Source organism: Sturnus vulgaris, chromosome 21 (assembly GCF_052056855.1).
Source record: "Sturnus vulgaris isolate bStuVul1 chromosome 21, bStuVul1.hap1, whole genome shotgun sequence".
Classification (NCBI taxonomy): domain Eukaryota; kingdom Metazoa; phylum Chordata; class Aves; order Passeriformes; family Sturnidae; genus Sturnus; species Sturnus vulgaris.
The window spans coordinates 1,532,952-1,546,809 of NC_142263.1; the positions used below are offsets into that span (position 1 = coordinate 1,532,952).

The 13,858-nt window shown below is 55.0% G+C and overlaps 1 protein-coding gene across 1 annotated transcript; it reads right to left on the reverse strand.

Moving 5' to 3' along the window:
• Positions 1-3,178: 3,178 nt before the first annotated feature.
• Positions 3,179-9,454, reverse strand: LHX1 (LIM homeobox 1). Its single transcript, XM_014881113.2, has 5 exons — positions 8,441-9,454; positions 6,793-7,019; positions 6,224-6,501; positions 5,423-5,588; positions 3,179-5,071 (listed from the first exon to the last, which is right to left on the reverse strand). Exons 1-5 carry the CDS (start codon positions 8,608-8,610, stop codon positions 4,692-4,694), a joined length of 1,221 nt encoding a protein of 406 aa, XP_014736599.1. The 5' UTR covers positions 8,611-9,454; the 3' UTR covers positions 3,179-4,691.
• Between the last annotated feature and the right edge of the window lie 4,404 nt (positions 9,455-13,858).

Below are 13,858 nucleotides of genomic sequence, written 5' to 3' on the forward strand. Positions count from 1 at the left end.
TCCTCTCCAATTCCTGTGTTACAATTCTGCATTTAATGAGTGAACAACTCTCCAGCCACACCAAACTCTGCTTTCCAACCATGAGCCCATGCCCTGTAAAACCACCACGAGTACGATCCACAAATAAACAAATCCCAGATTTATCATCAAAATATATTTTAATGGGCCCACTAATTTCATTTATAACTTCCTGAGTGTTTTGTTAGCATGAGGAATGCTGAGCACCCCAGTGCCATGGCAGAGACAAAGAAAGGACCTTCCAAAACCTGCTTCAGCATCACAATTCCTTGTTCCCAGCTCAGCAGCATAGAAGGATTTGTATCAATTGTTTAAACTTAGTAGATGTGAATTTATCTGTTAGGGGTACGAACAAAAAGGGAGATTGCAAATGCTTCAATTTCATATTGTAAGAACATGCAAAGTTTAAAGACCACACAGTTATTCAAAATAAAAATCCAGACAATTCCTGAGAGGACACTGAAATATCTGCCACTTCTCAGGGTCGCAAAAGTATGTCAATTACCACTGATATTTTAATATTATATGTATTTATCAATTTGTATCCTGTACCCATTGCTCAGCACCCAGGTACGGGCATTAAAATATTACAGATCAACTGTCTACAAATCACCATTTAAGCACATCCTTACTCCTGGCATACAGATGTTCCCAAATCCCTTTCCATCCCCAAGCAAACAGATCCCAGCAGGGCCTGGGGAGGGAGGGAATGGGCAGAGAAGAGCTTTGGTGGGAACATTTGGGTCAAAAGCAGAGGTTTGGCTGCTGGAAACTCGTTACATTTTACAGACTTTGATCAACCTGCAAAAATGCCCTTGCCACGGACAGTACTCACAGGATGTGCCTGGAACCCTTTTCCTGGGGACTGCAGCAGCTCTGACACGTGGCTGTGCACAGATCTTCAGCCCGGCCCCTGCCACGGCCGAGCTTCCCCGGCCATCCCAAGCTGGGTGAGCAGCCAGGCAGGGCAGGGGCAGCGTCCCCCGGGTCCCCTCGGCTGGGACACGGCCCTGAGGTCACGTTAATGGCAGCAGGAGAGACCAAAAGAGAGCAGTTACTTCCCAACAGGCTCGTGGGGAGGCCTTGCACGGACACAGAGCCGGGCACTGCACGGCAGAGACAGCACAGGATCCCGGGATCCCTCCAGAACCTTCTCCCACAGCCATCCATCCATCCTTCCATCATCCATCCATCCATCCATCCATCCATCCATCCATCCATCCCTCCATCTCTCCATCTATATATCCATCCCTCCATCCATCCACCCATCCATCCCTCCATCCATCCCTCCTTCCATCCATCCACCCATCCCTCCCTCCCTCCCTCCCCGGGAGCGCTGCCGGAGTCGATGGAAATGCTCTTGTAAACAAGGACTTACAAGAACCCAACGTGACAATGCTTTCAAAAGGAGTTTTGACTGTGCAATTGTTGCTGGATTAGGGGCTTCAGACGCACCGAGCTCGCTCTGAGCAGCGCAGAATTCCAATCTCCACGGGGCTGGGCTCGGCCTCGGCCATGGGAACGGCTCCTGGGCTCCCCCAAACCCAGCAAAACCCCCAAGGAAGCCATGGGAGGGTTACAAAAAGACAAATTCTCCTTTTTACAACCTAAACTGACCTAAAGCAAGCCTAACACTGGCCTAAACAGAGCCATGTCACTGCCTAAATGAACATAGAATAAACTGTAAAAGGACAGAAAGAAAGAAAGATCTCAAAATTTCCTACAAAACAAACATATTTGACGAAATCCTCATTTAAAATCATTGATTCAACAATAAAGCAGCAGCCCAGCCCAGCAGCACAAACAGCAGTATTTATCTTTCCCAGATAAGTAGAAGTTTGGAATAAATAAATCACCCATTCCTCCACTTATGTAAATGCAAACCAGAGCAACAAAACACGGCAATAGCACAAAAGACAAACAAATGAGTTAGACACGGAGTCCAGGAGTTTAAGAAGTCTCCCCTGTATTTAATAAAGCATGAATTATTTTTTTTAGAAACACTAAGAGATCCCTTGCAGATAGATTTTTATCTTTATATTGATATTATATAAGACATTTTGTATTTAAAGTGAACTATTGCTTCATCTATGTGGCCCCTCTGCTGGGCATATAAATTAGGTAGTGAACAAAACCAAAAATCGCCATTGAAAAAAACACAAACTAGAAACTCGAAAGCATTCGGAGTTGGTTCTTTTCCCACCCCCAGTCCAAAGAGAGGAAGAATAGAATCGCTGGGAATGGGGAACGTCTGGGGTTTAGCACAAAATTCTGTGTCTACATGCAATCAAAGAGAAGCCAGCCCAAGCCCCGGTGAGTGGTGAGGAAGGAGGAGAAGCAATCCCAGCTCATCCCTCTCCGTGAGCCCAGCAGGTGGAACTTTCAAACCAGAGGCTCTGCAGAGCCCAGCCCGACTCTTTGTCCCCAGCACAGCTCAAAGTCCTCTCGGCACCAGCGGCACTTTTGCTTTTGAAGAACTGAATATTCAGGGATCTGCCACGCTTGAGAGTTAAAATGGGAAATCTGGGCTCCAGGGTTTGTTTTTTGTTTCATTTTTCTCCAAGAGAATGAGGCTGTATCGAGAGCAAAGCAAAATATTCTCCCCCACTGCCCTTCAGAGAAGTTCAGAACGACCAAACGCCGTCAAAGCACTGACTCTGCCTCATCTAAGAAAAAAGGATTAAAATTACTTTCAGGACATTGAGGTTATGCTGTGTCCAAACCATCCAATTAGGAGAGAGAGAAAAAAAATAAAATTACCTTTGGAGAATTAACTAAAACTGGATCAATTGCAAACTGTACCTTTGCAAGCATTTTACATTTACAACACGGTTTTGTTTATGCATAAAATCAGCATTTCGAATGTTCTCTCTTAGCATAGAACACGAATAACTGAAGATATTGAATAATTGGATTATTTCTGAATTTTAAAATCTAAAATGCAGTGGAACAGGGTATTTGGACTTCAACAACTGAGTCTGGAGAGGGAAGGAAAAGCTGGAGCTGCCTCTGGCCGCTGTCTGCATCGACACCAGGGCTTAGATTTCCACCAGAGCCAAAGAGCTGCCAGGATCAGCAGCAGAGTGGATCATTTTACTCAAGAGAATCAATTTCCAAAAATTACTTTAAAACATCAAATGAAACACAAGTTATCTAAACATCAGATTTTCTAATTTTATTAAAAACGCACAAATTTTATCCAACATGTTTTCTTTCATACAGTGAATGGTCTAATATGCACTGGAGGTCACACAAGCTTAGGTTCATTAGAACAATAAAAGACATATGAGAAATTTAATATATAAAGAAAAAAGTAGCAGCTGTTGACTGCATATTTGACCATAAAATTTAAATATTTTGGACTTTTATTTTAAAGACACAAAAATAAAACCTGTGTGGGTCTATATAAGTCATATTAACAATTCCATGAATGTTCAACAGGACTAAAAATTAGCAAAGATGTTTGTTTGTCTTTTTTTTTTTTTTTCTTTTTAACCTTGTAACACTTTTTAAACACCTTCTCGGGTTGCTGGTGCAAAGCACCTTACAGTATTTGTGCTATATATTTACTTTATTTGGCAACTGTCTGGGTTTTGTGGGTTTTTTTTTTTTCTTTGCCTTCTGTAAACAACACCTTTTACAAACTAGCACAGTGAACCACAAGCCCTGCAATCTGTTAGAACATCTACAGAAAAGAAAATGAACTATTTTGGTTGGCTGCTCAAAATCTTTTGCTTTTGAACAAGAGGTTTTTCTAAAACAGGATTTATTAGTAAAACATTGAGCTCCTGAATTTAACATTAGACGTAAACAGTTGACTGTTTTTAGTTCAATAGAGTCTTTTTGTTTAGCTTTTCTCTCTCTGTGAAGGTAGAATACTTTTTGTTTGTTTGTTTGTTTTTTTCAAGTCATTTTCGTTAGAGGTCTGGGTGGTGACCTTTGCTATGATGAGGAGGTTTTGTACGTGTAGCTTTGTGAAGGTAGAAGAGTTGGTGCTGAGGGCTTAACATTTAGTATTTGCTATTTTCGGAAAGGAAAAAAAAAAAACAAAAAACAAAAAACAAACCAAAACAACCGAAACAAAAGAGAAAAGAAAAAAAAGAAAGGAAAAAGGAAAAGTTGTCCCACCTGATCGTCAGCAGGCTGAAATGGCTGAAGCTAAAAAGAGTTTCTTGTTGTCGAACTTTCTGAGAGACAAAAATGAACAAACAGATTCATAATGCCAGAACCATCCTTAACCAGGAACGCTATAGAGAGTTCTTGAAGCTTTTTTTTTCCCCTTTTCTTTGACCTCTCCTTCATTCAATTATTTTTTAAATTTTTTTTTTTTTTTTTTTAAACGAGAAGTTTCTAAGGATTGTGGCTCTTAGGATGACATCCAACAGGGTAATCAAACTTACGCCATCCTACGGAATGGCAGCACTTTTACTGTACAGCTTCCCCAGTTTCTTTGTCAATGGTACAAAAAAGTCCCCTCGCTTGTTTGATACAACCATAACATGGAGATTGTCCTGGTCTAGAGCAAAGCTTGCCTTGGAGCGATTGGATTCAGTTCGTTCCCAAGGTAAAATTGTCTTAGGGCGGGAGAGATGTTATATGAATTCATTTCTGTACACCATAACAATAAGCAGACTAGATGATCATCACTTACTTAGACCCAGTTTGTTTTAAAGCTACCACACAGCTGCTTCGTTCATCTCTGGAGGGTGGGACAAGTGATTGCCGTAGTTAGCACCACCGTTGACGGATATCGACGAAAATGGGGGGCTGGGGCCAAAAACTTCTGCGGACATGGAGTGCAAGGACCCGGGCAGGTTGGGTTCGGGGCTGGGCGAGTCTCCCGGGGGGTGCGACATGATGTCGGTGAAGCGCTGAGCCTCACTCGAGGGGTGATGTCCGGGCAGGGGGTGGTCCATGGCCCCCAGCGGGGTCCCTGACGGCCCCGAGGAGGGCACGAACGGGAGATCCACGGGGGTCTGAGCTTGGGACGAAGGCGGTCCTTGCGGGAAGAAATCGTAATTGCTTCCAGGGCCGTAATACTCGCTCTGATAATCTGGCGGACAAAGAGAGACAGAGGGAAGGTAACAGGAGGGCAGGGACCGAGTGGGGCCGACACGGGCGCGCTTGGGGTGTCACCCACAAACCCGAGGGGAAACGTGTGACCGAGCTGGCCGAGCTCTGGCAGCCCCGGGACCCCGTTCCTGCAGAGCAGCGGGGACATCGACACAACGCAGAGCTCCCGAAAACACCGAGAGAACACCGGGAGAACGCCGGGATCCCCCCATGGGTGCGGGGAATCCCGCGATGCGCGGCGGGGAACCGGGTGGGACGGCCCCGGAACCGAGCCAGGAGCGGTCCCGCATCCCGGCACGGAGAGAGGCAGCGCGGGGACAGCCGTACCCACCTCCGTAGAAGGAGAAGGGCCCGTTGGGGATGAGCTCGCCGGGCTCCAGCCGGTCCACGAGCGGCCGCATCCTGCGCGGGCTGCGGAAGAACGCGTGTCGCCGGGCGCCCAGCGCGCTCAGCTGCTTCATCCGCCGCTCCTTGGAGCGCCGGTTCTGGAACCACACCTGCCAGGGCGGCGGGAGAGGCTCTGGTCACGGGAGCCGCGGGTCCCGCCGCTCCTTCCATCCCCGTCTCCATCCCCATCCCAAAAGCTTTTCCCCTTTCCCGGTCTCTCTTGGCCGGTGCGCCCCGAGCCGCGCTCCAAGCGCGGCCGAACCCACGCGTGACGGCGGCCCCGCTCCCCACCGACTGCAGGTCAAGAATGATTGAGTTAATTCTTATTACCCTGACAAGATTACTGCTAATTACCCTCACACTGAGCCTCTCCAATCTAACCTCGTCTTTAATGGTCCTTTAACCCCCCATTACCCCAGCGCTGCGGGTTTATAAACCTTTTAATAATTCCAGCGCGTTGTCATTCTTATTTACCCATTAACCCCTCGCATTTCTGGTTATTAATTTCGACACTCTTTGCAGCTTCTTTAGGACTTTTGCGAGTAAACCCGCGGCTCTGTCCCCGCCGACTGGCCGGGGCTGGGGAACCGGGAAGCACCGGGAGGCACCGGGAAGCCTCGGCAATAACGATTTCAAAGACCAGCGGGGCTTCCCCGGGCCCCGCAGTGCGGAGCGTGCCAGGCACCGGCCCCTCCTCGCCCCCGCATCCCCCGGAGCCGTGCCCGGTGCCCGCAGGCGGCGGTACCTGGATGACCCGCATGTTGAGGCCGGTCTCCTGTGCCAGCTGCTCCCTGATGTGCCGGGTGGGTTTTGGGGTGGCCGCGAAGGCGGCTTTCAGAGTCTCTAGCTGTTTGGCTTTGATGGTGGTGCGGGGTCCCCGCCGTTTGGCCCCCAGGTTCTGGTCGTCGTTTTCGTTGCTCCCCGTCTCCTTGTCGGACACGTTGGCGCTTTCCGAGTCCTTGGCGTCGTCCTGGGAGGGGTCTTGAGAGTCGGGGGACAGGCTGGGGTCACTGCCGGTGGTGGCTGGGGGAGAACAAACCCGGGTCACGCTCAGCCGGGCAGGAAATACCGACCGAGAGGGACGGGCCGCGGTAGGAGCGGGGGAGAGGAGAAAGAAAGGAGAGGAAAAAGGGGAGAAGGAAAAAAAAAAAAAAAAAGAAGACAAGAAGGAGAGGGAAAAAAGGGGATGGGAGAAGAGAGAGGAGAAAGGAGAGATAGGAGAAGACAGGAGAAAGAAGAGAAGGAAGGAGAGGAGCATCTCACCCTAAGGAGCAGCCGATCCCCGCCCTCATCGCCCCGGCCGCGCTCCCTCACCTGAATGCAGGCTGTTTTCTTTGGCAGTATTGCTGTTATTTAGGTAATCTTCTTTGCAGACAAACTTGTTCTCGTCTATGATGTAAAGCTCCTCGCCGGTGGAGAGTTGCTTGTTACACATCATACACGTAAAACAGTTCAAGTGGAACACTTTGCTCCGCGCCCTGCGGACCAGGTCGCTGGGGGAGATGCCCTGGGCACAGCCCGCGCACTTGGTCCCGAAACACCTGCGGAGAGAGACCGGGCAGCGTCAGCAGCGCCGGGGACAGCGGGCCCCGAGCCGCGGCCTCCGCACACCCTGCTCGGCCACGCAAAACGGGATTGAGCCAAATACGGCATCCCTGCAGAGCGCTCTCTCTTCGCGATATTATAGCTTTAAAAAATAAAAATCAAAGCCAGCCTGGGCAGCGGGATCGCTGCCCGGGTGTCCCCGCGCCCCGACACCCGAGTTAAGGATGCTCTGCTCGCAGGAATTCTACACGTTCCGTGTGTCGGTACCGGCCTCGGTGGCGTCCGGCCGGAGGAGCCGCCCGTGCGGGCAAGGCCGGCGCGGGGAGCCGGGGGACCGGACCGGAACCGGAGGCCTCCCGTGCCCCGCTCAGGCCCGCGGTGCTCTGGGAACCGGGACTGGAGCAGGACCGGGCCCATTCCGGGGAGAAGCGGTGGAGCTCGGAGCAGTGCCGGTCCCCGTGCCCAGGGAGAAGCGGCGGCGGGGCTCGGGGCCGCGCTCCGCCGGGCCGGGCCGGGCCATGCCGGTGTGCGCCGGGGGCTCGGTGGCCACCCCGGCCCCGAGCCTGTCTGTGCCCTTATCGCCCGTGTGCAGCGGCGGGGCCCGGCGGGGCAGCGGCACCGGCGGCCGCTCCGAGCCCGGGAGTGATGCCTGCTCCGCAGCGGGCCGGGATGCGCGGGGAGAGCGGCGGCGACCGAGCATCGGTCCCCGCCTCCCTTTCCATCCATCTATCCTTCCATCCATCCATCCATCCATGCACCGGTCACTGCCCTCGGGCCGGCCTGGCTCCGGTGGATGGGATGCGCCGGGCCCGCAGAGCGCCCGCACCGGGCCTTCCCCGCCGGGCGGCACCGGGAACGGAGCCGGAATCCGGCCCGGGAACAACGCCGGGCTCCGGTCCGGGCGGCACCGGGAACAGCGCAGGGATCTGGCCCGGGAATAATGCCGGGCTCCGATCCGGGAACAGCGCCGGGCTCCGGTCTGGGAACAACGCCGGACTCCGGCCCCGGCGGCACCGGGAACAACGCCGGGCTCCGACCCGGGCAGCGCCGCGCTCACGGCCCCCGAGAGCCCCGGCGGGGTCAGCCCCGCTCCGCTGCACCGGGCCCGCACGGTGCCCGTGTTCCCCCGCCCCGCCGGTCGATAGTTTGGTGAGAACTTTGGGCAACTCGAGCTCGGCCGGGGGACGGGGAGAGCGGCGGCACCGACGGGCCCGGCCCCGGGCCCGACCCCCGGCCGTCCCTCCCCAGAGATCACCGGGAAACAGCCCCGGTTTGAGATGTTCGGTGTCACGGAGAGGGAAAAGGCGCTTGTGGGTCCCGCTGACAATGGGGTAAAACAACAAAAATCAGGGGGGAAAAATAGAGGTGAAGAACGAATGGAGAGGAGCGGCGGGGGCAGGCGGAGGCCGGTACTCACCGAAAGAAGTCGTTTTTGCAGTAAAGCTTGCCTTCTCGCGAAAAGCATTTCTCTGTCAAATTGCATTTACATTCACAGCACTGAACACACTTCACATGCCAAGCCCTGTCCAGTACATTCAACAAAAACCGGTCCAAGATCGGCCTTTTGCAGCCTGCACAGTGAACCATTGTCTTTGGTTAGTTCTGAGGGGGGCAGCGGTTTCCCAGGTATCAAGGAAAAAAAAATAAAAACAACAATTCTTTTTTTTTTCTATTTTTCTTTTCTTTTTTTTTTTCAGAAAGACGACAACACCGGCGAAGGTTTGTTTTTTGTTTTGTTTTTTTTCTCTCTCTCTCTTTTTTTCTTTGTTTTTGTGTATGTTTTAAAAGCCTTGGAGAAGTGAAGGAGGAGAAAAAGAAAGGGAGGAAGAAGAAAAATCTTCGTTCGAGTGTCCTAGGAGGGGTACAGAGGAGAAGCCCCCGCTCCCCAGCGCTTCGACACAGCCGCAGGATCCCGGCCGCTACCAACCACACGGATAATAATAATAATAATAATAATAATAGTAATAGTAATAATAATAGTAACAATAAAATAATAACGGCTATAAAGATCGGCGCTCAGAAAAATAAAAATTAAAAAAATTCAAAACAAAACCGCCAAAAAAGCGAGCGTGATGAGTTTTTCTAAGGTCTGAGGTAGAGCAGTCAGGAGTCAAAGTGCTTTTCCCAATGAGAAATCAAAGGAGGAAAAAATATAATAACAATAATAATAATAATAAATAACGAGCCGGGACATGGAGAGGCGGTGGCGGTCAGACGGGCTGTGGCTGCTGCCGCGGCGACATCGCCCTGCGCGTCCTGCTGCGGGGATGGGGACACGCGGGGACGGGGACACGCTCCGCCGCTCCTCGCTGCTCCGCCGCTCGCTCTCCTTCTCTTTCTCTCTCTCTCTCTCTCTCTCTCGACGTCTCGGCGGCACCGTCGCGCCCGGCTCTGTCCGTCTATCCGTCCGTCAGTCCGTCCTACCTACCCCCGCGCATCGCTACCCGCGGCGGCCGCCCGTGTCCCACGGCGAGCGGGCGCGGCGTGGCATGGCCCGGCGGCGGCGGCGGCGGCGGCGGCGGAGCGCGGGGCCCGGGGCGGGCCGGGCCGGGCGGAGGGCGCGGGGCAGAGGGGCGGCCCCGCCGTCCGGCCGCGCTTGGGGGCTCTGCATGGTCCCGGCGCCGCCGCCACCGGAGCCTTATGCACCGCGCGCCCACGTCACCGGCCGCCGCCGCCAATCGCCGCCGCCAACGCCGCCCCCCCGCGCCCGCCGCGCCGCCGCCGGACGGGGCGTCCGCGCCCCTTTATAGAGCAGCCGGGGCAACGCCGCTGCCTCCGCCCGCCGGGCCGCCGAGCGACCGAGAGAGCGGCCGGCACACCGACAGACAGACAAACAGACCGATTAACCGACAGACAGACCGACTGACTGACCGGTCGGCCTGCACATCGACAAACAGACCGGCCGGCACACTGACAGACAGACTGACAGACCGATAAGGCACATCGACCGATAGACAGACACACCGACAGACACACCGACCGACCGGCACACCGACAGACAGATAGACAGGCACACCAACTGACGCACCGACCGACACACTTGACCGGCACACCGACAGGCAGACCGACAGACTGACACACCGACTGACCGGCCAGCACGCCGACAGACAGGTCGCCTGACAGACCGACCGACACACCGACAGACCTACCGACAGATACTCTGCCCGGCACACCGCCCGCCGACGGCCGGCCCGGCGCCCCAGCGCGGTGCAGCGGTAGGTGTGAGGGAGCACGGACTGGGCACGGTGGGTACGAGGGGACGCGGCCGCTCCGTGGGGTCTGGGACCCCCGCGGGGTCACGGATCCGTTAGACAGACCCGGATCTAGACCGGGGACCGGCGACAAACGAGATCCCGCTGCAGCGCGGGTTCCCCACGGCCCGAGGGCGCGGAGTGGAGGAGAGCCCCGCTTGTCCCGGGAGGAGCGGAGCGGCGGGACCGGGATGCCGAGCTGTGGGACCGGGATGCGGAGCGGAGGGACCGGGATGCGGTGCGGAGGGACCGGGATGCGGTGCGGAGGGACCGGGACGCTCTGGCGGGGCCACACCGCTGGGGAGGGGGCGGCGGGCCCGGGGCCACCGGACCTCCGAGGGCACAGCGGAGGCTCCGGTAACTTCGCGGTGGTTCCGTTACCGGCGCTCGCAGCTCCGGGGCCGAGGAGTACCGGCCACCGCCATGTACCTTCTTTATTTTTTTCTTTTTTTTTTTTTTTGGTAAATAAAAATTAATTCGCTTTTACCTTCCAGGGGCCGGTCGGTACCGGGGCGGTGCGGAGGGACGAGGTTTCTCTTTCCTTCTCGCTTTGCTGCCCGTCGGGAGCAGCCGCTCCGGGGAGGTGTCACCGCCTGGCCCCGGTCCGTCCCGGCCCCGGAGCCCGCCCCTGTCCCCGTTCCCGCGGGGAATGGGGAGGGGAACGGCGATGGAAGGGTTCGAGCGTGCCCGGGGCTCCACACACGACCGAGAACCGGGGCTGGGCACGGGGGTGGCAGAGCCCGCAGCATCCCCCGCCCGTACCCACCGCCCTCGCTCTCTTTCACGTCCGTTTTCCTTGCCCTTGAGAGGATTAAAAAAAAAAAAAAAATGGAAAGGCATAAATCGGAAGACAGAAAGAAAAAGCAAGGCAGCAAACCCACTCCGCGCTGAGGGCACCGGCGGGGATGCAGAACCTGCCGGGGCCGGGAGAGGCGATTCCAGGGCCATCCTCGGGCCCAGCCATCCCCTCGGAGCTCCTGCGGGTGTTGCAAAGCCCCGGGCTCCATCGGCGCTCTCCTCCCGCCCCCCCCGTCGGGGCGCTCACCGGGCTCTGCCCAGCGCAGCTGTCGCTTCGCTCGGGGCCGCTGCGGGGATCAATGGGGCCGGGCTGGCCCCGCCCGGTGTCCCGCACATGGGAGCTTCTCATGCGGGCACGGGCTGGCCCCGCTCGGCTGCCCGGGAAGGCGACAGCTGCGGGCTGCGGTCCGGGGAGCTCTGCGGTCCGGGGAGCTCTGCGGCCAGGGGAGCTCTGCGGTCCGGGGAGCGCTGCCCCCGGCCCCGGTGCCAGGTGTCGGTGGGCATGAACGAAGGGAAGGAGATCAGCATCTCGTGTCCATCAAGCATCAGTTTTTTACGGCGAATTTTTTTTTTTCTCCTTTCCCAGGCGTTAGCGAAAGCATCTGGTTGTCCCTCTTTCCCCGAGGGGTGCAGGCCGTGCCCAGCCCCTCTCCTGGGGTTTTGGGGTCCCCCCCGCATCTCTGCGGTTCCCAGCGGGGCTCTCGATCCGAACCCCCCCCAAAATCCCGCTCGGTGCAGGAGGCAGCACAGACCGAGGGGGACAGTGGGGACAGTGGGGTGTCCCCTCTTCCTCACCCCACCCCAGCGGGGATCCCGACCCAGAGCAGGCTCTTGAGAGGCCAAAATGCCCTCGCTTGTCTCCAGCAGGATCCGAAAATCAAAGCCCACCATGGCCGGGCTGCTCCGGCCCCCTGTGCCCGCGGGTCCGGGCGTGGGGCACCCCAGGAACCCGAGGGGAGGGGGAAAAGCCCCGAGGAAGCAGCACCGTGTGCCGCCCCCTCGCAGGGCCGGGTACTGGGGACAGGAGGGATTTTTTTTGCTTTGTTTTGTATTTTGCAATTCGCCCAGGTCTATTCCGGGGTCGAGGCCCCGCGGGGATCTGGTCGGGATGTTCCAGAGCAACCCCAGCCGGCCCCAGTGCTGGAAAGGAGGGATATTAAGAGAGTAAAACAGGAAAAAAAGAAAGAAAAAAAGGAGAAAGAAAATAGGGAAATCAGCAGATGTTTTAGAAAGGGAAATTAAAAAACTTAAAAAAAAAAAGATGGACATTTAAAGAGGAAAAACAAAATTTAAAAAAATAGAGAGTGCAAGTAAAATAAGTGAAAGAGACCCAAATAAAGAGAGAGGGAAAATAGAAGAGTTTTAGAAAAGAAAAACGTCAAACAAACCCAAACTCAAATTCATTTTAAATCTAATACCAAAGAGATAAACCAAGACCCTTTCAGGCGAGTTTAAATTTGCATTTTACGGGTGTCGTTCCCGTCTTTTTAGTCAAACATCGCCGTGTTTATCATCCCCTTTCGCCACCGCTGCGCTCAGTAATGGGATTTCTCTCTCTTTTACGGGGTCCCGGTGTTGCACAACCCCTGATCCCTCACCGCGCTTCGTGAAGCATCCCCAGCCGAGCCAAAACTTCCCTCCACGCACCGGCCGACGCTTCCCACCCCATCCATCCCCCGACAGCGCTAAGTTTTCCCTCTTTCCCCATTTATTTTAAATTTTAATTTATTTTTTCCCCCTCCTTTTTAACCTTTCTCCACGGCCGCGCGGGCTCGGGGAGGATGCCGGGCTCGGAGCCGGGGAGCGACGGGGGGAGCCCCGAGCTCCCGGGGGAGCATCCCGGGGGTCCGGGGTCTGTCCCGGCCGTGTCTCGGAGCTGTGGGGGCACAGCCCGCAGGGAAGGTGGGGGTCACACCTCTCCCCCCGTCCCCAGCACTTTCCCCCGCAGAAAGAGCGCCTCCGCCTGATTAAATATATATGCGGTTAATGCACTATCCAAATATTGAAGTTAAGATGTAATTAAGCCTGTAGAACATCCCCGCGCAATAAACCCCATGGCTGGACAGGATCCATCCCCAGGTTTGTTTTAAAAGAGCTTGTGGGGGGCGGGGGGGAAAAAGACAAAATAAGGAGGAGAAGAAGAAAAGATCTTTAAATTATGTATTAGAAAGTCCCAGTTTATCCTGCCACACTCGGGTCGATGCTGAGGGTAAACACCACACTGTCACCCCCCGGCTCCGCTCGCCTTTCCCTTTTCTTTTCTTTTCTTTCTTTTCTATTTCTTTTCCTTTCCCTTATTTATTTTCCTGCCCCCCTCCCCCGTGATTAGCCCTCCCGCGTTCCTTCCCACGTCGCTAAACGTTGTCGCTTACACCCCGAGCTCATGCATTGTTTATGGCAAATACGGTTAATAAATAATTACAAACCCGAGGTGTGCGGCTCTGCCTTTGACTGACGGGAAAGTGTCCGGGAAGGGCCCGGGGGTGTCCGGGAAGGGACTGGGGGTGCCCAGGGGGGTCCGGGGGGGTCCCTGAGCCCGGCCGGGAGCGGAGCCCGGGGGACAGCGCGGGGTGAGCCCGGCGGGGATGCGGGACAGCAGAGCGGGATCCTTCCCTCGCTAAAGGACAGATAAAAGGCGAATAAAAGAGAAAAGAAAGAAAAGTGGAGAGGTAGAGGGGGCGAGGGAGGGGGCTATAAAAAAAGAGGGTGAAGCGAACCCCCGGAGGATGCACCGCTCCCGGCTCATCCATCTTCATTGTCTCCGTGTGTGCAAAAGCAACTCCGGT